The sequence below is a fragment of the Manis pentadactyla genome, chromosome 13 (assembly GCF_030020395.1).
Source record: "Manis pentadactyla isolate mManPen7 chromosome 13, mManPen7.hap1, whole genome shotgun sequence".
Lineage (NCBI taxonomy): Eukaryota > Metazoa > Chordata > Mammalia > Pholidota > Manidae > Manis > Manis pentadactyla.
Genome location: NC_080031.1, coordinates 99,899,437 through 99,926,151, shown reverse-complemented (window position 1 = coordinate 99,926,151; position 26,715 = coordinate 99,899,437). Strand labels below are relative to the sequence as shown.

Here is a 26,715-nt window from a genome sequence, read left to right as displayed (position 1 = left end):
TGCTGATGTAGAAGCTGCAGCAAGTTATCCTCAAGATCTGGGTAAGAGTGAATGAAGGTGGCTGCACTAAGCAACAGATTTCAGTGCAGAGGAAACAGGTTTATACTGAAGAAGATGCCATACAAGACCTTCATACCTAGAGAGAAGTCAATGCCTGGCTTCAAAGCTTCAGAGGATAGGCTGACTCTTGTGAGGAGCTAATGCAGCTGGTGACTTTCAGTCAAAGCCACTTCTCATTGACCATTCTGAAAATACTATGGCCCTTAAGAATCATGCTAAATGTACTCTGCTTTTGCTCTATAAATGGAACGACAAAGCCTGGGTGACAACACAGTTGTTTATAACATGGTTTACTGATTATTTTTAAGGCCACTGTTGAGACTTACTGCTCAGAGAAAAAAGAATCTCTTTTGTTGACAATGCACCTATTCACCTGAGAGCTCCAATGAGATGTAGAAAAGAAATGAGTGCTATTTTCATGCCTGCTAGTATGCATTCATTCTTCAGCCCATGGATTGCAAGATTTGGAGGAAGTAACTGCAGAGGTGATAGAAATAGTAAGACAACTAGAATTAGAAGTGGAACATGAAGACATGACTGAATTGTTGCAATCTTATGATAAAACTTTAATGGATGAGGAGTTGCTACACATGAGCAAAGAAAGTGGTTTCTTGAGATAGAGTCTACTCCTGGTGAAGATGCTGTGAAGATGGTTGAAATGACAACAAAGAGTTTACAGTATGATGTAACAGGTTGGGAACATTCAGAAGCTTCAGGTGCTCCATCCCCTGGCTGGCTATGCAGCTATGAGGCACCCCAACATGATAAGCAGCCTGCTGTGCCTTCCTCCTGGCCAGAACCAGCTTGCAAACCGGCTGTCCCCACCATTGCGCCAGGCGTTCCAGAGGGCAGACCTGCCTATGGCAGCTACAAGTGCAGAGCATAGAGGTTTCTCCCTGCTCACTCAGCCCACTGGCCTGGCAGTGGAAGCAGGCACTGCAGCTGGGAAGCAGGAAAGACCTCTTTTCTCCCAACAGGCACCAGCACTGCTTGCCTACGATCCTGTCCCTTCCCACATTACCGCAGGGGCTGAACAGCTCCAGAGAGCAGAGCTGCTGGGCATTAGAGGGCACCACCTACAAATTGAAGCATCAAAGGAACCTGGTTCAAACCAAAATCCCACAAACAACAGAAAAGGGGGCAAGTGAAACTGAACTCATCAATCTTCCTAAAAGAGATTTCAAAATAAAAATCATAAACTTGGTCATGGAGGTACAGAAAAATATTCAAGAACTCAGGGAGAAATTCAAGAATGAGATACAAACGTTGAAGAATACAGTATTGGAAATGAAACATACAATGGAGGGATTTAAAAGCAGACTAGATTAAGTAGAGGAGACAGTATATGAAATAGAAATTAGAGAACAGGAATACAAAGAAGCTGAAGCACAGAGAGAAAAAGGATCACTAGGAATGAAAGAATATTGAGAGAACTGTGTGACCAATCCAAATGGAACAATATTTGCATTATTAGGGTACCAGAAGAAGAAGAGAGAGAAAAAGGGATAGAAACTGTCTTTAAGGAGGTAATTTCCCCAGTCTGGGGAAGGAGATAGTCTCTCAGGCCATGGAGGTGCACAGATCTCCCAACACTAGGGATCCAAGGAAGACAACACCAAGACATATAATAATTAAAATGGAAAAGATAAAGGACAAGGACAGCATACTAAAAGCAGCCAGAGAGAGAAAAAAGACCATATACAAAGGAAAGCCCATCAGGCTACCATCAAACTTCTCAGCAGAAACCTTACAGGCCAGAAAAGAGTGGCATGATATGTTTAATGCCATGAAGCAGAAGGACCTCAAACCAAGAATACTCTACCCGGAAAGATTATCATTTAAATTTGAAGGAAGGATTAAATATTCAATAACTTCCAGATAAGCAAAAGCTGAGAGAATTTACCTCCCACAAACTGTCTCTACCTTGTATTTTGGAGAGACTGCTCTAGGTGGAAGTGTTCCTAAAGCTAAATAGCTGTCACCAGAGGAAATAAAACCACTAAAGAAAGTAGACCAATTAATTACTAAGTTGATGCAAAGTCGAATCAACTACCCCCAAAGTCAGTCAAGGGATAGACAAAGAGTACAGAATATGATACCTAATATATAAAGGATGGAGGAGGAAGAAAAAGGAGGAAAAAGGAAAAAGAACCTTTAGATTGCATTTGTAATAGCATATTAAGTGATTTAAGTTAGACTGTTAGACAGAAAAGAAGTTACTCTTGAACCTTTGGTAACCACAGATCTAAAGCCTGCAATGGCAGTAAGTACATACCTGTTGATAAGCACCCTGAATGTAAAGGTCTGAATGCACCAATCTAAAGACATAGAGTCACTGAATGGATAAAAAAACAAGACCCGTTTATATGCTGCCAACAAGAGATTCACTTCAAACCCAAAGACATACATAGACTAAAAGTAAAGGGATGGAAAAATATATTTAATGCAATTAATAGGGAGAAAAAAGCAGGTGTTGCAGTACTTGTATCAGACAAAATAGACTTCAAAACAAAGAAAGTAACAAGAGACAAAGAAGGAATTACATAATGATAAAGGGGTCATTCCAACAAGAAGATATAACCATTATAAATATCTGTGTATCCAACATAGGAGCACCTACATATGTGAAACAAATACAAACAGAATTAAAGAGGGAAATAGAATGCAATGCATTCATTTTAGGAGACTTGAACACACCACTCACTCCCAAGGACAGATCAACTAGACAGAAAATAAGTAAGGACACAGAGGCACTGAACAACACATTAGAACAGATGGACCTAACAGACAGCTACAGAACACTCCATACAAAAGCATTAGATACACACTCTTCTGAAGTGCACGTGGAACATTTTCAAGAATAGATCATATACTAGGCCACAAAGAGAGCCTCAGTAAATTCAAAAATACAATTGAAATTGTACCAGCCAGCTTCTCAGACCACAAAGGTATGAAACTAGAAATAAATTATGCAAAGAAAACAAAAAAATCCCACAAACACATGGAGGCTTAACAACATGCTCCTAAATAATCAATGGACCAATGACCAAATAAAAACAGAGATCAAGCAATATATGGAGACAAATGACAACAGTAACTGAACACCATAAAATCTGTGGGATGCAGCGAAGGCTGTGCTATAAGGGAAGTATATTGCAATACAGGCCTACCTTAGGAAAGAAGAACAATCCCATATGAACAGTCTAAACTCAGAATTAATGAAACTAGAAAAAGAACAAGTGAGACCCAAAGTCAGGAGACAGAGGGACATAATAAAGATCAGAGCAGAAATAAATAAAATTGAGAAAAATAAAACAATAGAAAGAATCAGTGAAAGCAGAAACTGGTTCCTTGATAAAATAAATAAAATAGGTAAGCCCCCAGCCAGACTTATCAAGAAAAAAAGAGAGTCTACACACATAAACAGAATCAGAAATGAGAAAGGAAAAATCACTACAGACACCATAGAAATACAAAGAATTATTAGAGTGTACTATGAAAAATTATATGCTAACAAACTGGATAACCTAGAAGAAATGGACAACTTTCTGGAAAAATACAACCTTCCTTGGCTGACTCAGGAATAAACAGAAAATCAGAACAGACCAATTACCAGCAGTGAAATTGAATTGGCAATCAGAAACTACCTAAGAACAAATCCCCTGGACCAGATGGCCTCACCACTGACTTTTATCAAACTTTTAGTGAAGACCTAATACCTATCCTCCCTAAAGCTTTCCAAAAAGTAGAAGAGGAGGGAATACTTCCAAATTCATTCTATGAGGCCAGTATCACTCCAATACCAAAATCAGGCAAAGACACCACAAAAAAAGAGAATTACAGACCAATGTCTGATGAACAAAGATGCAAAAGTACTCAACAAAGTATTAGCAAACCAAATTCCAAAATACATCAAAAAGATCATCCATCATGATCAAGTAGGATTTATTCCAGGGATCAAGGATGGTACAACATTTGAAAAACCATCAACATCATACACCACATCAACAAAAAGAAGGCCAAAAACAACATCATCCCCATAGATGCTGAAAAAGCATTTGACAAAATTCAACATCCATTCATGATAAAACTTTCAACAAAATGGGTATAGAGGGCAAGTACCTCAATATAATAAAGGCCATATATGAAAAACCCACAGCCAGCATCATACTTAACAGTGAGAAGCTGAAAGCATTTCCTTTAAGATCGGAAACAAGAGAAGGATGCCCATTCTCCTCACTTCTGTTCAACATAGTTCTGTAGGTCCTAGCCACAGCAATCAGACAACACTAAGAAATAAAAGGCATCCAGATTGGTAAGGAAGAAGTTAAACTATCACTGTTTGCAGATGACATGGTATTGTACATAAAAAACCTTGAAGAATCCACTCCAAAACTATGAGAACTAATAACTGAATTCAGCAAAGTTGCAGGATACAAAATCAATACACAGAAATTGGTTGCATTCCAATATGCTATCGATGAACTAGCAGAAAAAAAAAATCAGGAAAACAATTCCATTCACAATTGCATCAAAAAGAATAAAATACCTAGGAATAAACCTAACCAAGGAAGTGAAAGACCTATACTCTGAAAATGACAAGATACTCATGAGAGAAATTAAAGAAGATATCAGGAAATGGAAATATATTCCATGCTCATGGGTTGGAAGAATTCATATTTTCCAAATTACCATCCTGTCTAAGGCAATCTGCAGATTCAGTGCAATCCCTATCAAAATACTGACAGCATTCTTCAGTGAAATAGAGCAAATAGTTCTAAAATTCTTAGGGAACCACAAAAGATTCTGAATAGCCAAAGCAATCCTGAGAAGGAAAAATTAAGCTGGGGGAATTACACTCCCTGATTTCAAGCTCTATTACAAAGCCACAGTAATCAAGACAATTTGGTACTGGCACAAGAACAGACCCATAGATCAATGGAACAGAATAGAGAGCCCAAATATAAACCCAAGCATATATGGTCAATTAATATATGAAAAAGGAGCCATGGGTATACAATGAGGAAATGACAGCCTCTTCAACAACTGGTGTTGGCAAAACTGGACAGCTACATGTAAGAGAATGAAATTGGATTATTGTCTAACTCCATACACAAAAGTAAACTTGTAATGGATCAAATACCTGAATGTAAGTCATGAAACCATAAAACTCTTAGAAGAAAACATGGGCAAAAATCTCTTGAATAGAAACATGAGCAACTTTTTCCTGAACATATCTCCTCGGGCAAGGGAAACAAAAACAAAAATGAACAAATGAGACTACATCAAGCTAAAAAGCTTCTCTATGGCAAAGGACACCATTAGTAGAACAAAAAGGCATCCTATAGTATGGGAAAATATATATTTAAATGACATATCCGACAAGGGGTTAACATCCAAAATATATAAAGAACTTCCATGCCTCAACACACAAAAAGCAAGTAACCTTATTAAAAAATGGGTGGAGGATATGAACAGACAATTCTCCAAAGAAGAATTTCAGATGGCCAACAGGCACATGAAAAGATGCTCCACATTGCTAAATATCAGGGAAATGCAAATTAAAACCACAATGAGATATCACCTCACACCAGTTAGGATGGCCAACATTGAAAAGACAACAACAACAAATGCTGGCATGGATGCAGAGAAAGAGGAACCCTCCTACACTGCTGGTGGGAATGTAAATTAGTTCAACCATTGTGGAAAGCAGTATAGAGGTTCCTCAAAAAACTAAAAATAGAAATACCATTTAACCCAGGAATTCCACTCCTAAGAATTTACCCTAAGAATGCAGCAGCCCAGTCTGAAAAAGACATATGCACCCTGATGTTTATCACAGCACTATTTACAATAACCAAGATATGGAAGCAACCTAAGTGTCCATCAGTAGATGAATGGATAAAGCAGAGGTGGTACATACACACACAATGGAATACTATTCAGCCATGAGAAGAAAACAAATCCTTCCATTTGCAACAACATGGATAGAGCTGGAAGGTATTATGCTCAGTGAAATAAGTCAGGCGGAGAAAGACAAGTACCAAATGATTTCCCTCATTTGTGGAGTATAGCAACGAAGCAAAACTGAAGGAACAAAACAGCAGGGGGCTCAGATATTCCAAGAAGGGACTAGTGGTTACCAAATGGGAGGGGTGGGGGACAGTGGTTGGGGAGGGAGGGAGAAGAGGATTGAGGGGTGTGTGTGGGGTCATGGGGAAGACAGTGTAGCACAGAGAAGGCAAGTAGTGATTCTGTGGCTTCTTACTACCCTGATGGACAGTGATTTCAATGGAGTGGGGGGGGACTTGATAATATGGGTGAATATAGTAATCATAATGTTTTTCATGTGAAACCTTCATATAAATGTATATCTAAAATAACTTAATAAAAAAAAGAGGGGAGGCAAAAAGAAAAAAAAAAGAAAATGCCATGACCACCCCAACCTTCAGCAACCAACACCCTGATCAGTCAGCAGCCATCAGGATCAAGGGAATACTCTCCACCAGGAAGAAGATTATGACTTGTTGATAGCTCAAATGATGGTTAGCATTTTTTAGCAATATAGTATTTTTTAATTAAGGTAACAGTAGGTGCATTGCTTTTTTAGATATACTTAATAGATTATGTACACTTAATAGACTGTGTAGTATAGTATAAGCATAACTTTTATATGCACCTGGAAACTAAAAAAGTCCATTTGACTCACTTTATTGCTATATTCACTTTATTGTGATGACCTGGAAGGAAATCTGCAGTCTCTCTGAGGCATGCCTGTAAATCTGTCAGGGTTTTAAGGAAGTTCACTCCTATAGTCTTTGGAAAGAAATAGTTTGGAAAAGCAAATTGATACTTTAAAAAGGCTGTAGGGGGATTGCTTAACCTGCTTTAAAAATGAAGCTATTTTTCCTAGTACTTTAAGAGCACCCATTTGAATCCCAACAATTAATGCACTGATTACAGATGAGTCATCTATTCATTAAAACCGGCCTGTTAGGCCTTCTGCTTGCAGTAATACTTCCTTGGTGAACAATAAAATTGCATTTTAGAGTCTTTAATTCAGACTAACTTCTCCTCTTGTTAGTCCATATTAAAACAGGCTTTCTTACAGTATTAAAGTTCTCCAATGTTAAGGGATTGCCTTATTTTTTAATAAGTAGATTGATTTAATTATTAATAAATTAATTAATCGATTAATCTATTTTTCTGTTCTTTGCCTTGAATTAACCAAGTTTGCTTGCTATTTCTTGCATGAGGGAGAAGGTGATTGAGACCTGGGGTTGCAGGGGCTGTGAATTGTGAACTGTGCAATTTGAAAGGTTATAAATACCAGCCATGAAGTTTCTAATGCAGGGATCTTGAAATAATGGTCTGTGAACCATATTCGGACTGCTGCCTGTTTTTGTCAGTCTCACAAGCTAAGTTGTTTTTAACATTTTTTAATGGCTGGGAAAAAAACCAAAGAATATTTTTGACTTTTGAAAAGTACATGAAATTCAGATTTCAGCATCCATAAATAAAGTTTTATTGGAACACAACTGTGCTTATTCATTTATGTGTTGTCTATGGCTGCTTTCTTGGTACACTGTCAGAGTTGAGTAGTTGGGACAATCACAAGGCCCACAAGCCTAAAATACTATCTGGTCATTACAGAGTTTTGTCACTCCTGTTCTAATACATGTAAGTGTTTGGACTCAATCATGGACTGAGCAAGGTTAGTGTTACTCAGTCCTTGGATTTTTGTTATTCTAACAATATTTTGCAGTTAGATATGAGGCAGAAAGAAACCCTAAAGACCTAATTCTTACCTGCATCTTTCCTTGATATATACCTGACAGAAGGTCATTCAACCTATCCACATACACCTCCAATTATGTGTCACAATCTCACAAAGCAGCCTCTTCAGATTTGGGCAGTTTTCGCAGTTGCAAGATTCGACTTCATATTGTGATAGATAAGGATTTACTTGTTCCCCTTACAGTCACCCCAAACTGGGGAGGATCTTTATCTCCCCCCATCTCTCTGGATAGGCCTGTACCTGGAGTGACCCAGGTCATATGATTCCTTTCTCACAACCATCTAAGGAAAAACCAAATCTCTGGTGTAACTCCTGCCAACCTCCCTCTATTCCCAGCATGCGCGCGTGCACGCACGCACACACACACACACACACACACACACACACACACGCACACACACACAGGTTTTAGTGTCTCAAAGTACTTCAGGGAGTCTTTGTTCATGTCTGAGTCAAGTCTTATTTCTAAATCAAAAGCCTGTTTTGTCTTGGTTTAAGAATATTGAGTTAGGAACGTGATTAATTTGGAATTTTTTATTTGGTGGTTTTAATACTGTGGAAAGTTATTTCTCCAATACCTGACTTTAGCTCATCAGCTGGAGCAGTTATCGCTTTGTTGTTTTAATATATTTTTAGAATGGAAAGCAGAGCCATTCATGTGGTCTGTAGAAGACCTATCATAAGGGAGAAATATTTGTTCCCAATCCTGCATCTTTACATTTCACCTTTGGAATGTTTCTTAGCGGCTCTGCCCTGGAATGAACTCCAGGATATACTGGACAGGTCCTCTTCCTTGTCAAGGTCTGTAGCCACTGGAAAACCTGTCTGAAGAGAAGCCCACGACACTGACGCGGTGGTGTGGGCATTCATTACTGTGAGCTTAGTGAGTCTCTGGCTGCCTTTGATGGTGACTTCCTCTTCCTGGGTTGGACCTCATCCTTTGCTCCTCTTATTCCACTTAACAGTGTCTTCCTGGCACTTCAGCACCAGAATCGGAACAGAGGCCAAAGGGTTAGTTTCCAAAATTGTTAACAGTATTTTGCTTATCTGCTTATTCTGTTTTGGGGGACAAAGCCCACAGCTTTCCATTTTACATTGTCAGGGAAGGTGATCCCACAGAGTTAGGAACTAGTAGTGACAGACAAGGATAGTGCATTCAGCCTAACCCACGGCAGCTTCTCTACTAGTGCTGCTGGATGTGTGACGGCCATGCTGCTACCTATATAGCTGCAGTGCCTGAGATGGGCAGGGCCCTGTCTGACCTGTCCCAGGAGTTCGACTGGCTCTGCCTGACTTCTGTATTTGGCCCCTAGCAGCAGGTTCCCTCTTGCTATTTGGGTGTTAGGCATTGCCATCTCCACAGGTTTTAGTCCATATCTGTCAGTATCCTCACAGCATCTCTCTTTTTGACTGTCCCCTGGAATAGTCAGCTTTTTGAATCACCCTTCTATGTTTGGAAGGATTAGAGAAAACTATATCCAAGTTGCCCCATCTTGGGTTGAGTATTTGCCACAGTATAATATGGTGTAATACTTCCAATTGTAAAATAAATAAGCAACCGGGATGTAATGTATAGCATAAGGAATATAGTCAAAATATTGTAACAACTTGGTATGGTGATAGCTGGTACTTAGAATTATCATGTATATAAATGTTGAATCACTGTGTTGTACACCTGAAACTAATGTAATGTAATACTGTGTGTCAACTACCCTTCAATAAAAAATAATAAAAAAAAAAAAAAAAAAAAAAATAATATGGTGTAATAGTTAAGGAGGCCTCCAAGGACAGGGCTGTTTACTGTATTATTCTTTTGTGTCACAAAAGACCTATTGAGTATCTATGTGCCAGGCATTGGGGTTACAGTAGTAAAACAAAACAGACAAGAAGCCCACCCTTTGGAGGCTGGCAGGCAGAAAAACAGGTAAATAAACATGCAAGTAAGTAACTGTAGATTGTAATAAATACTAGGAAAGAAACAAGATGATAAGTCCCTGGGGGAGGCCACTTTAGACAGGATGGTTTGGGAAGTCCTCATCAAGATACTTAAACTGAGTTCTGAAGAATGAAGGGATTTAGCCAAGCAAAGAGTTTTATGGGTGTAAGGGTAGAGCATTCCTAGCAGAGGGAACAAGTGTCCCTGGCTTATTTAAGGAAAAGGCTTTGTCAGGTTCAAGAAACAGGAAAATGATCAGGGTAACTAGAGAGTTGAAGGAAGGAGACTAATGGGAGATGAGATTAGAGAGGTCAAGGGGGCAAATCATGTGGGATTTTGAGGCACATGTTGAGTGTTCGTCATTTCACTAGAATTATAATTGCCATTGGAGGCTTTTGGGTGGGGGAGTGATTTAATGGAGTTTAGTGAGTCACCCTAGTTGCTATATGCATGGAGGATAGACTGAAGGGAGACCAAAGGAGAAGCCCAGATAATTAGGATGTCATTTCAGTAGATCAGACAATACATAATGGTGGCTTAGTCTGGGGTGTCCTAATGAATGAAGAGTGGATGAATTTGGAGGTAGCACCATCAGGACTTGCTTTTGATTTAGATGTAGGGGTTGAAGGAAAATGTGGAGAGGGATTCAGGATAAAGCCTCATTTTAGGATTTGCACAACTAGGTGCTTGGAGGTACCGTTTATTGAAACAGAAAAGATTGGGAGGGGCACAGATTTATGGGGAGAACCATCAAGTCCTGTGGTTTGGATATAATAAGCTTGAGGTGATTGTTAAACATCCGAGATCCAAGATATGTCAGCTAAGTGTACAAGAGTCTGGTTGGTACTCAGGGGAGAGGTTTGGGTCAAAGATGTAAATTTGGGCACCATTACCTGATAAATATTTTAAAGAAGAGCAATAGGGGAGAATGTAAAGATGGGAAAGAGAAGATTCTCTCAGATCGAACTCCAAGGCATTCTGTTTTATAGGGTTTAGGTAAGAGATGAGGAACCAGCAAAAGAGTCAGTAGTGTGGAAGGGGAAGAACCAGGAGAGTGTTTCAAGGGCGAGGGATGAACTGTGTTAATGCCCTGAATGGCTGAGGAACACGACATCACTGAATGGCCCATTGGATCAGGCAATCACTTATTGGTAATTTTGATGAGCGGTTTTAACAAAGTTGTGGGAACAGAATCCAGATTATTGCTACTGACAATGTGAATAGCAGTCAAGAAGGTAAGGGTAGCAAGTAAAAACCATGTGTTCATAAAGTTTTACTCTGAATAGGAGCAGGGAAATGGCACGATAATTAGAGGCGGGTCAAAGGAGTGTTGGTGTGCTAATGGGAATAATCCAGTCAAAGGGAGAAATTGATGATGCAGGCACGAAGGAATGGGATAATTATGGGAGTTAAAGCTTTTGAAAAAAGGCAAGTGAGATCTGGAGCATAAGTTTAATAGGAGCAGGGGCACTGTCATCCATTACAATAGAAGGGAAAACAGATTTAGGTGCAGGTTGGTGTGTAGAGCTAATGGTGGGAATATGAGGGAGTTCTTGATGAGAACGTCTCTTTTCTCAGTGATTAAGTGAGAATACTCGTTGAGGATGATTTTGTCTGTATACACACGTGTGTGTGTACTCGGGATTGAGAGTAGGTGATGATGGGTGGCCTGGGAGAGTGAGACATAAGGCAGTAAACAGAGATAAGAGGCATGATGGAATTAGTCCTGACCAAGTCTTAGAGGAGGAAAAGATAATCTGTTCAACCTTAATCCCTAAATACTTAGCTCCCCTCTTAGGGGTAAGGGGCAGAGTAGTGGTGTCTCAGGAAGCTGGCAGTAAGTGATGCTCTGCCAGGAGAGGGTTCTCTCTAACTTGCAGGATTGTGGTAATGACTTGAATGAAATATCACTTCTAAAAGATCAACACAGTGCCTAACACATGGTTAAATGCTCAATAAATGGGAGTGGTTAGCTATTATTTGGCTTAGGAGGACTGAGGTTTAGAGAATGGAAGTTTCCCTCAGTGCCATAAGGGGTCTCTAGAAAGAACAAAGACTGAATGAGCAAAGACCTGAGAGCAATGTACCTCTTGTGAGACCTGAGGCCTGCTAGGGTCTTAGACTCTGAGAGTGATGTGCTCATCTCCCCTGGTAGCCCCTTCCTCCCTTACCTCTGATCTATCTCCTGGGTTATCCTTAAGCCCCACCCTGCTCCTACACCCACCCACCCACGCATCTGAGCAGTCTTGTCAAGCAGCCTGCTTCCATACATCTTTGTCCTTATCACTCTTGTTCTTTCTTCTGAACTGAACTGAAGTGAGTGCTGGTGGCAAACCTGTCCTCCACTCTACAAATGCCTTCTTTCCAGTTAAGATAAATGGTTGTTGCTTAGATCAGCTGCAGGGGTCTTTGTGAAGATACCACTCTAGTCTTTGCCAGGTTCCCAAGATTGCATCCACATTGGTTTCTTTCCTCCCTTTTCCTTGGAGGCTGGCTATGGAAGACTGTTGGCCTTGATTCTAATCCTTAACGATCTCAAACTCATTCCTTTGTCAGGTTCACAAATACTTCCTGCATCTACGCTGTGCCCAGGGGTTGGTCTTAAAGGTGTGAATTTATCTAACCTATTTTTGTGAAGATAGGCTGCTTTGTCAGATCAGGTCAGGCACATGCTTGGGGGATCTCTGTCTGTTTCTTCCCTAGAAGAATATAAACTGGGTGCGTGCCATTCCCTTTGTCTGTGCCTGCCCCCCCCAGGAGCTCCTGGGCTGGCACGTGCTGACAGAGCTGCATTGCATAGACATTCCAGACTTGTTTCTGCCCAGGTAGTTAGTTGGCTGAGAGCTTTCTGTCCATGGTGGGCCTCTGTCTGCTCCATCTCCTCTTTTTTCCCTGAAATGACCTAATCTTCAGCTGTGCCTTTCCTCCTCTAGCTTCAAGGTAAGATCATCCTGTTGGACTTCTCACTGCCTGGTGGCAAAGGCAGGATAGTGTGCCCTGATAGAGCTGGCCTGCCTTAGTTCACCTTGGAGTGCCAGCCACCCAGGGTGTTTTTCTTTCTTGGGAAAATGAGCCTCCCTCCTGACTCTCAACTTCTCTCTGGACAGGCTGGACATCAACACCAATACCTACACGTCTCAGGATCTCAAGGGTGCGCTGGCGAAGCTCAAGGAGGGGGCAGCGACGGGGCATGCGGAGAAAGACAAGGTATGTGATGTTCTTCCAAGACAGTATGTACTAGTCTGCAGGATGGCTTTGAAGGGTGTCACTTTTTCCTTAAGCTTTTGCAGTAAACATAGGGTAGTAATAACAATAATATTGTAAAGAAATTTAAAGAGCAATGAATTCCAATTAATTAATCCTTTGTAGACTGTTATAAACACACACACACACAAAATGCTGAGAGCATTTCTCTCATCTTTATGTTGGGATCCAACTTCCCATTAAATGTTTGCAGAAACTGAAGTGCAAGGCACAAATGGCCATACTCTCAATTATTACCGTGAGAAAAAGAGAGATTAAAAACCAGATCTCCTCACTTACAGTGGGATTAGACACAAGCTTAAAGGAGGAGCTGGGCAGGGAAGGAAGAAGCCTGGGTCCTTATCCTTTGAACATGTAGCAAATATATTCCCTTTTCTGGGCCTCAGCTTCCTTAAATGTACAATGTGGGGCTGGAACAAAAGGACGGCTGAGGTTTCTTCCAGCTCTAAATTTGTCTACATGCTACGGGAATGAGAAGGAGAAAGATTCCGAATCACAGCCCCTTAACTATGCTTCTGATGTCTGGGAGGGCTCGGAGGTACAGACCTATACTAGGAAGAAATCTTTTGCTTAGATGGATCATGAGCTCATGTGATAGTCAGAGATGTTAGAAATCATTTTTACTTTTCCAGTTGAGTCCTGTCCTTGAAAGAACTTCCTTTGATGGCCACCTTGGACACCTTTCTAAGCTCTCCTGCCTTCCTTTCCTCCTCACAGTCCCCTCTGCTTTGTCTACCTCTCTCCCCTCATCCCAGAATTCTGGCCGTGTTTTGGAAGGATAGCTTCAGGTTCTTGACAGTTGATATGTTAGTGGAAGAAGCCTTAGGCCCCTCATATCCTTCTCAGCCAATTGTTTCTGAGACAAATGAATCTTTTTTATTCCTTCTTTTTTTGGTGTGGGGGAGGACCTAATTAGGATGTGTTAATATGCAGGCCAAGTATCCATGTCTTTAGTCATTTCACCAGTCACGTCTCCCAGCATGGAGAGTATATGTGGTGTGAGAGGTGAGTGGCAGGAAAGCAATAATGGATGAAGGAAGGTGATGCATAAAATTCCATTCTACCACAGGTGTGTTAACTGAGAAGGGTGAGGAACAGCAAACCCCCTACCTGGTAAGGTGAGGCCAGCAGAGGAGAGCAGTGTATGCCTGGTGCTTAGAGCAGAGATTGGTGTTCCTGTGGCCAGGGGTTGGGCTCATTCCTACTCATTATCCTCTCTATAGGCGGGCTGCAGGTGGGCTGACAGGAACATAGAAGTCAGTCCTTATTCCATGTCTCCTCTGCGTACGGAAGACTGTACCCCTCCCATCGACTCTTCTCTGTTCTCTTTAATGACATTCTTTGCCCATATTTCAGTTCATGTAGAAAAGCATGAATGTTATGAAAATATTTTTTAAATGTAAATGTAAGGGATTATTTAAGTTTTCAGTTAACTTTTTTTTGTAATAAAAAATAATCCTTTTCCCTTACAAGGGGAAATTCCAGTCCAGTACCCACATGCAGAATCCTTGTACCACTTCTGAGTCAGCTGCCACTTCTGAAATATGTCTGCCACACTCTTTCTTTACTTCTGTGGAGCTTAGGATATTAGCTCCTTCATTGAGAGGCTGGGTCCTGGGGTCTTTCTCCCACTTTCCTTTGGACCTGACTTGGACTGACTCAGCTCACTGCCAAGGCACTGGGACTGCAAATAAATTGACCAGAATTAGGTTGGGAGGTTCTTACATGTCTAAAGCTCCTGACTTCAGGTGCCATCATACTTTTTGTTTATCAATCTTTAAACCCAGATTGTTTGGTGGCTTGTAAATACAGGATAGTGCTTTTGCTACTTATAAAGACAAGCTGTCAGATAATGTATCATATCTGGTTAGTCAAGTGAATGTCTTTTTGGACTTGCTTTTTTTGGAGGGAAGGTCATCAATTCCATTGTGTCCATTGGTACCTTAGATTTAAGTGAATCAGTCCTTTCCAGTGTCCCTTGCTTTGTGTAAAAGCTTTGTTTCATCCAACAGACTTGAACGGTTATTGTTGAATCTTATCCCTTTATCCCTCTATTACCATACAAATTACTTGATACTTCATTTTACCATGTCAGCTGTTCACTTTATGAATTGCTCTGTTTTAAAATATGGCCTTTCTTAAAGTTTTGGTTCTGGACATGAAGAATTCGACTCATTTCTCCCAATTCACCTGATAACAGCTAAAGACCCTGGAAATAATCCTGAAAGCAAATAAAAGAAGACCCTAAAGGTGGCAAGAAGAAGGCAGACTGGCTAGAGACCTTGGGATTTTGAGGAATGATGTGGCAGTGAATTCCTTGGGCTTTCATTTTGCCCTCTATATATCCTAGAGTACTGAAGAAGCCCACCTCCTGGAAATGCCAGCATGTACAGATAGAAAAAAAGCCCTTAAAAAGGCCTGCTCTTTCTAGGGAAAAGACCAGGAAAAGGGCAGCCTAATAAGACAAAAACCTTTTTGAAAGTATCTGTCCTTCTTAAGCCAAAGATCATGGAAATCTTCCCTCCCCACCCTTAGTGCCAGTGGAAAGTTCAGTGGGGAACCTGTATTTCCACCTCCCGGTTGATGGTAACAAGCTGCACTCTCATTCCTTCACCAGAGTGGTATCAGCAGAAACAGAGGAGGGAACCTGAAATTGCACCCCCTTCCGGTGGCGATGAGATGGTGTGAGGTCATGCTCTGCTATGTCAACCAAAACGGTGTCAGTGAGAGTTGAGCAGAATCTGAATTTCTACCCTCTGCCCAGTGGTAGGAGACTGTTCTGTTTCCCCTGCTGCTGTGGTACCAACAGAGACCAAGCATGGAGCTTAGTTTTCTAGCCTCCACATGGGGGTAGCAGGTTGCTTCTCCTGCTAGAGTGGTGTTAACAGAGGCCAGGAAGGGAACCTGAACATCTGCCCCCTGCCTGGCATCAACAAGGTGGTTTTTCACTTCTCCTAGCTGAGGTGCTGCTAATTGGGGGGTGAATGGAGAGTCTGTACTTTCCACCTCTACCTGATGGAATGAGGCAGTTGTTAGGGAGCATTCTGCTCCCCACTCAGAGGTAGTGTCTGGGTGGGGAGTGGGGGCGGGTAAGTGAGGAGCCTGAACTTCCACCTTGAGACTGGCAGGAATGAGACAGTGCTTCAGTTTCCTCACCAGGGTGATGTCAGTAGGGGCCAAGGAAGGACTTCCATTTCCAGTGTTCAGTGTGCAGTGGTGGCAGGTGATGCTCTTCCTCCTCCCAACTAGAGAGAGGGTGGGATTTGGGGGAGAAGAGACCTAGAGAAAGGGATTTTGCAAATGAAGTCCTGGGCATACTTCCTAGTGATCCACATCAGAAACTGACCAGAATTAACTCAGCAAAGTTTGAGAACTTAATTGTAGGGTTGAATACCGTCCAGGTTTTTTGATTAGTGTGAGTAGCATACAAAGGAAGCTGACCAAAATAACACTGCCGAGGCTCTGAAAACTAAGTTGTCTTGGAGTCACAACCACATGAGAAGGCCAGAACCAGCATGTTAACCTAAACAGTGTGAGTGCCTATTGAAAAGGGAGATTTGATAGGATTCAGAGCCATAACTTAATACCCAAAATGTCTAGGATACAATAAAAAAATCACTTATCATATCAAGAACCAGGAAAATAAAAACTTGAAATAGGAAAGATGCTTAACACATGCCAACAAGGAGATGACTCACTGTGAGAGCTGAGAATAGTGAGAAGCTGGAATTACCTGGCAAGGGTTTTAAAGCACCTATCATAAAAATGCTTCAGTAAGCAACTATGAACACTCTTGAAACAAATGATGAACTCAGCAAAGAAATAGAAGATACAAAAAAATGGAAATTTAGAACTGAAAATTACAAGTAAAATTTTAAAACAATCATTATATAGGCTTACTAGCAAAATAGAGATGAGAGAGAAGTGAATCAATGAACTTGCAGACAGATAATTATTACTTAAATAACAGAAAATTATTTAAAAAGTGAACCGAGACTTAAGGACCTGTGGGACTATAAAAATGATCTAACATTTATGTCATCAGTGTCTCAGAAGGAGATGAGAAAGAATATGGGGCTGAGAAAATATCAAATGAAAATGGAAAAATTCCCAAATATGGTCAAAGGCATAAACCCACAGATTCATGAAGCTGAGTGAATTCTGAGTAATGTAAACCCAAAGAAATCAACACCATGAAACATCACAGTCAACCTTCTGAAAACTAAAGACATAAAAAAATCTTGAAAGCAGCTAGACAGAAACAAAGATTATCTTTAGGGAACAATAATTGAATGACAGCAGATTTTTCATTTAAAACCACAGAGGTCAGAAGCATGTGGCAAAACTTTTTTCAAGTACTGGAAAAAACTGTCCACTCAGAATTCTATAGCCAATGAACATATCCTTTAGGAGTGAAAGGGAGATCAAGACATTCTCACACAAAAGAAAATAAAAAGAACTTGTCACCAGCAGACCTACCTAAAAGAATGACTAAAGAATATTCTCCAAATAGAAAATAATAGCAGAAAGAAACTCGGAACATGAGGAAGAAATAAAGAGCAATGAAATAAATAAAAATCAGGGAAAATATAATAGACTATTTCCTATTGAGTTTTTAAAATTATGTTTGACAGTTGAAGCAAAAATGATGATACATGTAACTTAATATATGTTCAATGTGGATTTCACTGACAGAATTACCGCTTTTTGTTTCTTTGCTGCATTTTCATCTTTTTTGGCCAATTCTCTCTTTTGGTTATTCATTTTCATGAAATGTTATATAGGTTTATCATTGGGGCCATACAGCTACACACTTGACATCTGTGTATGAACAAAATAACAGATGCACAGTGACCAGTGACTGACAGACTTTCAAAGAAGTGATGTGATCAGCCACTGATCATGATGGACATTTATGTTATATGTAATGATTTGTAAACTGAAGAGCTAGCATCAAAGTTGGCACTTTATGCAATTACAGTTAACATACTATGGTATTTGAAATTTGATTCATGTTGGGGGACTGGCATTACTAAAACTATGGTATTTGGAATTGGTGCATACCAGATCTGTGCAAAGCAAGGACTGTCTTTATCTGATGACTTGTATTTAGAATATATAAAAGACTCTCAAAACTGACAACCTATTTAGAAAATGGACAGAGGACATGAACATTTCACCAGAAGATATGTGGATGGTAAATAAACACATGAAAAGATGTCTAATGTCATTAGGCACTAGAGAAATGCAAATTAAATCTACACTGAGGTATCACTATATATCTATTAGAACACCTAAAATAAATGCGATAATACTAAATATTAGAGTGAAGAGAAAATGGATCTTTTATACATTATTGGCGGGAGTGTAAAATGGTACAGCAACTCTGGAAAATAGTCTGGCAGTTTCTTATAAACCAAACATACACTTATCATATGACTCAGCAGTTACTCTTGGGCATTTATCCCAGAGAAAAAAGAACTTCAGTTTATACAAAAACCATTATACAAATGTTCATGCGGTTTTATTCATAATGGCAAAAAAACGGAAACAAGTGTTCTTCAACAGGTGAGTAAACAGACTGTGCATCTATACAGTGGAATATTACTCAGCATTAAAAAGAAATGAACTGTTGCTATGTGCAATAATAACTTGAATAGATCTCAAATGCATTACATTCAGTAAAAAAAAACCAATCTTAAAAGGTTACAGACTGTGTGATTCCATCTATATAACATTCCAAATGCCAAAATTATAGAGATAGAGAACAGATTATGGTTGTCAGAGCATAGGGTCCGGAGCAAGAGGGTGGACAGATGAGGTGCAATTACAGAGGGGTAGCAGTTATGGTGGTGATGGAGCAATGCCAGAGCTTGATTGCTCTGGTAGGTACATGAATCTATATACTGAGTGAAGTTTTATAGAATAATATGCACACATGCGAATATATACTAGTCTAATCAATAGTACTGTACCTATGTCATTTTCTTGGCTTTGATATTGTACCATTGTTATGTAGGATGTTACATTGGGGGAAGCTGAATGAAGGGTACAGGGCACTCTGTACCATTTTTGTAACTTCCTGTGAACTTATAATTATTGCAAAGTAAAAGGTTGGGGGAAAAAGTCTTCCTGAGGGCCAGGCACACACCATTTTTGTGAGGCAGAGGTGACTAGTTTCTTGTTCTGCTGGCTTGCCTGTCATCTCACAGCTCTGGGAAGTGACTCAGCGTTCCCAGACCTCTTTGGCAGCCATCCAGAGTCCTCTAGCTGGGTGTAAGCAGAGCACTTGCTGTTGTTTTAGCCCAAAGAAGCAGTATATGGCCTCCCATAGATGTGATTGCACTGCTAGGAGCTTTTTTTTTTCAAGAGAGGCTGATTCATTTCTTTGGATGGTGTTTCTATGGAGTGCTTGTAACTGGGGAGAAACCCATAGGTAATAGATGAGCAATTTGGACCTGACAGCTGTTCATCATGCTTTTTAAAAACATTCATGCCTTTGATTTTTCTTGGAAGATAGAGACACAAACCACTGTAACCTTTCAGACTCTCTTTGTAGGCACTTTCCTCTAGAATTGGGAGGAAAACAGTGAGTGTCACATGTGTAAAATATCTAATTAAAGTCTTTTATTCACCTCCAACGTAACTTCATTTTAAAGATCTTCATATGTGTGTGGGGTAAGGAGAGTTGAGAGAAAATTGAGACTTGAGAAAAGTACATACAGTAATTTAGCCACTTCAAACAGTTGAACAAATTGTACACCTGTAGTTAGATTGACAGTGATGACAGTGATTTAATTTTCATCAGCAAATTGCTCCCAGTCTGACAGCTCTTCACCCACAGTTTTCTACTTTGGGGTTTCCCTAAAATGTTGCTGGATTGGGCAGGACAAAGCCAAGATATTCTGTGATTGTAGAAGATAGAGAACCTGGGTGTGAATTATTCTACCTTAGGCCTCACCTCCCCATGCGAGGTTAGGGATTGAAGGTGAGCTTGCATTGCATGACTTCAGTGATTGCAACAAGAAGACTTTGGCTTCTTCCTGAACACTGGAACCCTGACTGGGTAAGTGAACTGTGGAAAGTCTTGAAAGTGTGTTAGGGACAGAGGACTACGAGTAGATTCTAGGAGCTCTCTTTTCTGGATATCTTAGAAGAAATCAGGATTTTTGATAGTATGGATTAAAGATTTGGGGCCCTTGAGCAGCAGTACTTTGAGGGTGGGTATCCACTGTAGACTACAGACATCTTGGGGAGATGTCTCCAGTCAGTTTAACTAATCATCTCTCTGCTGCTTTCCATAGGCAAGGCAGGCAGAGGTTAAACGGCTCTTCCGCCCCATTGAGGAGCTGAAGAAGGACTTTGAGGAGCTGAATGTCGTCATTGAGACAGACATGCAGATCATGGTACGGCTGATCAACAAGTTCAATAGTTCCAGCTCCAGCCTGGAAGAAAAGATTGCTGCACTCTTTGATCTTGAATATTATGTTCATCAGGTATTGCATTTCCTTGTCTATAAGTCTGACTTTTCAACTGCTAGCTCCAAAAATAAACCTTCCTGCCCTAAGCCCTATGAAAATAGACAGTATCTTTACCTCTCTCCCAGGGTGTACAGTATTTTTAATCCAGGCCAATAGCTATTGTAGTAAGATACATTCTTAGAAGCCAGAGCCAACCTCTTTTTCACCTGGAGTGTTACCTCCTTTTTTTTCCCAATACTGAGAATACAGGGGTAAAATAGACCTGGTCCCTGTTCCATGTAGCTTATAGTTTGGGAGAGAAAAACAAATAATGAATAGTTGAACAATGAAGAAATTAACAATTTAATAATGAGATAATTTAGGATTGTGATAAGGGCTCCAGAGGGTAACATAGGAGTATATAATGGGAACTTAGCCTAGCCAAGGGCATTGGGGAAGGCTTCTCTGAGGATGTGAAATTTAGGCTGAGCATTAAAGGGCTAAATGTGGCCCACTGCCTGCTTTTTAAAATAAAGCTTTATTGGAACACAGCCACACCTAATTCATTCATATACTATTTTATTGTTTTTGTCCATATTCATGCTACAATGGCAGTTAAGTAGTTGTGATAGAAGCCATATGGCTCACAAAGCCAAAAGTATTTATTATCAGGCCTTTGGAAAAAGTTTGCCAATCCTTGGATTAGAGCAGTCCAGGCAGAGGAAATAGCATGTGCAAAGATTCTGAGGCAGAGAGGAGCTTGATGAGATTGAGGACGTGGAAAAGATTGGTGACTGAAGCTCAGTGATCAAGGGATGGGGTAGCGTAGATAAAGTGGGAAGGTTAGGGAGTCAGAGAGGTGAGGTCAGGAACATCATGCTCTTTATGTTTTATCCTTGATCCTGAGAACCACTGGAGAGTTTGAAGCAAGGAAATGACTGATCAGGCTTGTGCCATAATGATAATAGTATTTCTCGATCATTATCATATACTAGGCACATGTTCAAGTGCTTTGTACACACTAACTCATTGACTTCTGCAGCTGCCTCAGGAATAGGCACTTTTACTAATCCCGTTTTATAAATGAGGCAAATAAGGCACAGGTTACCCTTGTGATTGCCCAAGGTCACCCTGTTTGGGAGTTCATAGAGCTGGGATTTGCAACAAGGTCTGAGTGACCTTGAACACTGTACTCATAACTTTTTGGCCACTCCGCCTCTCACAGGATACTGGTACTGTTTGAATGAATTTCAAAAGGGAATAGTTGGATCTAAGGAGAGGAAGCCAAGAGAAGCCATTCATTTATTCAGTAAGTTAATTTATTGTGTGCCTGTTAAGTTCCAGCTGCTATTCCAGGCACTTAAGATACATTTATGAACAAGATTGAAAGCTTACCTTCTAGTAGAAGCAAATAGACATTGAACATAGCTAATAAGTAAGTTGTAAATAATATGTGTGAAAGTAATAAATACTGTGGAAAAATAAAAAGTAGAGCAGGATAGGATTGGGAGTGTTGGAAAGGCACATTCAGGCAGAAGCCACTACCAAACCCCTGAGTGGGAGCGTGTCTAATGTGTTTGAAGAACTGCAAGGACCTCAGTGTGGCTTGAGCTGAGAGGAGGGAGAGAGAAGTAGATGAAGCTCAGAGAGGTAATGGGAGGAGGATCAAGGAGCACCTTGTGAGCCATGGAAAAGGATGACACTGGACATTATTAGAGGATGTTGAGCAGAAGAACGTGATCTGCCTGGCTTTTAAAGGATCCTTCCACCCGCTATGTTGAGAATTAGACTGGAGGTTGAGGGGTTTGAGCAGAAGCAGGGAAACCAGGTAGGTCAGTAATCCAGACTAGGGATGATGGTGGCCCAGGAATCAAAGGCCTGTTTGAGATCCTTACCAAAACAGAGATCTTCAACATCCTCCCACACACGACAGCATCCTTATTCTCTATAAACTAGGCTAACAGACATTCCTTTTTTCTTTAAGATTTTGCCAGCCTTTGTGGTGAAAGGGGATGGGTGTGTACTGTATCTGTAGGAATTATGGGGCAGCCTCTTCATGTTTTCTCTCTGCTCGTAACTCTTTCTCAAGCCTCAAATAGAAGGTCTGTGATCTGCCTAGAGAAAAATGGACCTGGATTCTCTTTCCTCTTCCCAGAATAAAAAACAAAAAATCTAACAGCTTTTCCATTTTATAGATTTTAAAGGATTAAGGATCCTAAAGGTTATTGGCCAACTCAGTCCTGCTCCGATATTGGCAGTGTTTATTTTTTCTCCTCTTAACATACTTGGATGGCTCTTTAGGTATTCGGTTTCTGCAGGCTCTTCCGTTATGTGCCATATAAAAGGCCAAAATGGCTGGAAAGCGTATCATACCTGGAGGGGAATGACTACACAGGAGGCTAGTAGGGCCCCAACAAATTTTTTTTCCTGAAAATTTGACCTGGCAGTGTCATCTCTAGGGTGACATATCATTCTGCCTTCATGGCTCAGTGGGTGGGGTAAACAGTTTTTTGGACATCACCAAACTCAGCCTGAGGTCAGCCTAGGAACCAGTGCCCTGGTGGAGGCCAGACTTGCTCTATTGGAGAAGAGCCATAAATGTTCTGGGTCACTGGCCTTTTGCTTAGAAATATAAGGTCCTTGGTCTGGGCTGGTGCGTCAGGCTTATGTGCAACACCGTTAAGTTGTGATTTCACCGGAGAATTAAAGACAACAGCTTGGCCTTAAGTTCCGGTTGCAGTGGGTAGGTGGGTGATACAGAGCTAGCTTTGAGGAAGATAGGAGGTCTCTTGCAGAAACTTCACCAGTCCACTCCTTTTCGAGATTAGAGGTTTTGAGGAGCCATAGGCTTCAAGGACCCAAACTGGATCTGCCTGAGGATTCCTCACAGCCATATTTGAATTATTAAACAGATTTTTGAAAAGTAAAACCATGTGTGTGGAAAACAGTTTATGAATAATTTATGAGGAGAGGCCTGTGTCTGTCCCATCTACCTTGGGGCCGTGTGTTTGCCTTCCCTCCCAAGACTCCTCAGTCAGTCACCGTCCTTTCCCCGTGGCTGTGTTTCCTGTCCTCTCCTTGTCTTGCGGTGCTCTGGTTCTCTTTCCTTCCTGAGTGTTGACACAGCTCCCTATTACCCCTTCCCTTATACCCTCCCTCCCTCTACCTTGAATTCCCCTCTGCCTGTCCCACCCTATCCTGAAAGCAACCTGGGAATGGTCCTTCCCCTGACCCAGATGGGGAGAGGCAGACCTGGGCTCTGGTCATACCTTCTCCTGTGTGATGCCAGGCATGCTCCAGATTGTGGAGCTTGATTTTCTGGGTGTGTGGTGGGCAGGATGACTTCCTTCTTTCTCAACTCTGGTGAAATAATAAATGAGAAAACATCCTGAAAAGTCTGAAGTGCCTATATAAATGTCAGCATTTATAACGACCTGAATTATCTTTGTAGTAAAAACAGATGAACTGAATCTAGAGTAGAGCCTCTGTGATTCCGGGCTGTCTGGCTTTGGGGCTCCGAAAGTGGCAGCTGCTCTGCCTGGGACGCATACCAGCTTTGGTAAATAACCATGGCAGGCGTGCAGTGAGAGGACTCTGAGCCATGGTTTTGTATCCAGAAAACCTGGAGGAAAGAGAATCAAAGAAGCAGCAGTGAATTCTTAGATTGTAAAATCAGACTATATGAATAAGAAAGGCTCAGTGGGTATTATCTGTGCTTTTGTCAGCAAAGCACCCAGCTCCGAGTTTCCTTAGTTAGATGAGCTCTAGTCCAATCATCATTCCTCTTCATAGGGATAGATTGGGGCAGAAAAATCCCAGTCCTGGCTTGGGACCCTGTGGCAGAGCAGACTCCATGCTTACTCACAACCCTGACTTGGTCATCTGCTCCGGTCTGTGGTACCAGAGACCCATCTATTTTGTTGGCACAAATATGCCAGATGGCCTTTTTTGCTCACAGTGGAATTTATTTCAGTAACATTTTTTTCTAATGAAATTCATCCATTGGTATGCACTCTTATGTCTATTTCCACATTATTTATAGTAGCCAAGATATGGAAGCAACCAAAGTGTCCATCGATAGATGAATAGATAAAGAAGATGTGGTACATAAATACAATGGAATATTATCCAGCCATAAAAAAGGATATCCTGCTATTTGCAACAACGTAGATAGACCTAGAGCGTATTATGCTAAGTGAAATAAGCCAGGGAAAGACAAAGACAATATGATTTCACTTACATGTGGAATCTTAAAACAAAATAAAACAAAATAGCAGTAGTCTCAGAGACACTGAGAAGTGACTGGTGGTTGCCATGGGGGAGGGGTTGGGGTTAGTGAGTAAAATAAGTGAAGGGAATAAAGGCACAAAAATCTCAATCATAATATGAATTAGTTACAGGGATGGAAATACAACATAGAGAATATAGTCAATAGTTCTGTAACATCTTTCTGTGTTGACTGATAATAGTATCTACACTAGTTAGGGTGAGCATTTAGTAATGTAGATAATTGTCAAATAGCTATGTTGTATACTTGAAACCAATGTAATATTGTATGTCAACTACTTAGGTAAAAAAAAATTCATTCATTGGTTTAACAATTATTGAGCTCCTGACTATGTGCTCAGCACTGTTACAGTCACTGGACCTGCAGGAGCAGACAGACAAAACCCCTTCTCTTGTGGAGACTTTCAGTATGTATAAGAGTGATCTTCTAAGTGGTGAAAACAGACTAAGGCCCACCCAAAAACATAGGCGGAGTCAAGTACAGCCCTTCCAAGTTGATTTCTCTGTTAGAGCCCTCTTCCAGTTTGGAAGGACACCGTCAGATAGGAAAAGGCTCTACGGTATCTCGAGGAAAAAGGTGTGTAGCATTGACATTACTGAAACCATAGCCTCCTGAGTTTACCTGATGTTTTGCAGAATGGGATCAACCTGTGGGCAAGAAGCAGCCTTTGTTGCCACAAAGATATTTTCAAAGGAGACTGTAGCAACCGCGTGGGGAAAGCAGGGTCCAGTGACCTCTCTGAGGAAGTTGAATCTTGTTCCAGGATGCTGATGAAGCTCATAGAATGAGAGCTCCTAGAGAACAAAGGACAGAGAAAGAGTCTAGAAAAGAAGACATGGGGCTTGGGACCTTAAATGGTACCCTAGACCAGTGCTGTCTAATGTAACTTTATGTGATGATGGAAATGTTCTGTATTGTCCAATAATGGCCACTTGCCAGAAGCCCAGGCCTAGACTAAAGCCTTTGAAAGAGAGACTTTTTTTTGGTATAGATTTTATTATGTCCTCAGATTCAGTCAACCTTAGACTGTATGAAGTGAGGAAGAGGGAAGAGAAGGGTGCTATTATTTTTCCTCTCCTAGCTCTCTTCCAGTTTCCCCTCCTCTTGCAACAGGGTTCTTATTATAATCACTGACTTGTAATTAAAAATCAGCTTTTTTTTTTTTAAGTGTCTGTTGCTTCTACTGCCCCCATTGGAGCTGGACATCCAAAGGAAGCACTGGAGTCATGTAGTAGTGCTGGTGATGCGGATCTTTGAGTTAACAGCTTGTCTGTTAGGAGTAAGCTTTGTGACTCATTATGGTATGAGAATTTTCCAGGACATGTTTGGCATAAGCAATAGCTAGGTGCCATTTCTGCCAGTTCCCACGCAGGTGCACATAAATCACGTTAGATGAATTAGGAGTTTTCAAATTTAAGACTATTTAAAAATTTAATTTGTTTTCATAAATACTTTCCTAGTTAGAAAGGCCACCATTGCTTTATACTTGATTTTTTTCATTTGTTTTTTGAATAGTCTCTAAAAGAAAGGCTATAAGAAGAGCTCTTCCATCTTGATGGTTGCACTGTACTAAGCAGGGCGTTTGTTGCAGATGGATAATGCACAGGACCTGCTTTCCTTCGGTGGCCTTCAAGTGGTGATTCATGGGCTGAACAGCACAGAGCCCCTGGTGAAGGAGTATGCTGCGTTTGTGCTGGGCGCTGCCTTTTCCAGGTGAGCAGTACGGGTGGATCTCCCATTGGCCAGGACCGTTTGGGCCCCTCAGGTGAAGTCTAGCTTTACTCTTGGCATGATTGGCCTGCAGGTTACACTTGAACTCATCCATATCCCTATCTACATTTCAATGTAATCCCGATGAAATGAATAAGAATTTGATTCTTCCCCTATTTCAAGTAGATAAGAACTTTGA

General features: G+C 40.8%; 1 protein-coding gene across 5 annotated transcripts in view; it reads left to right on the top strand.

Moving 5' to 3' along the window:
- Positions 1–26,715, top strand: part of SIL1 (SIL1 nucleotide exchange factor) — a 201,361-nt gene that overhangs the window by 109,961 nt on the left and 64,685 nt on the right. For all 5 annotated transcript variants that reach the window (XM_036897085.2, XM_057490941.1, XM_057490943.1 and 2 more), the window contains 3 exons: positions 12,902–13,001; positions 20,363–20,554; positions 26,398–26,519. In XM_036897085.2, the coding sequence (XP_036752980.2) occupies positions 12,902–13,001; positions 20,363–20,554; positions 26,398–26,519 (414 nt within the window). The remainder of the gene's footprint in view (positions 1–12,901; positions 13,002–20,362; positions 20,555–26,397; positions 26,520–26,715) is intronic.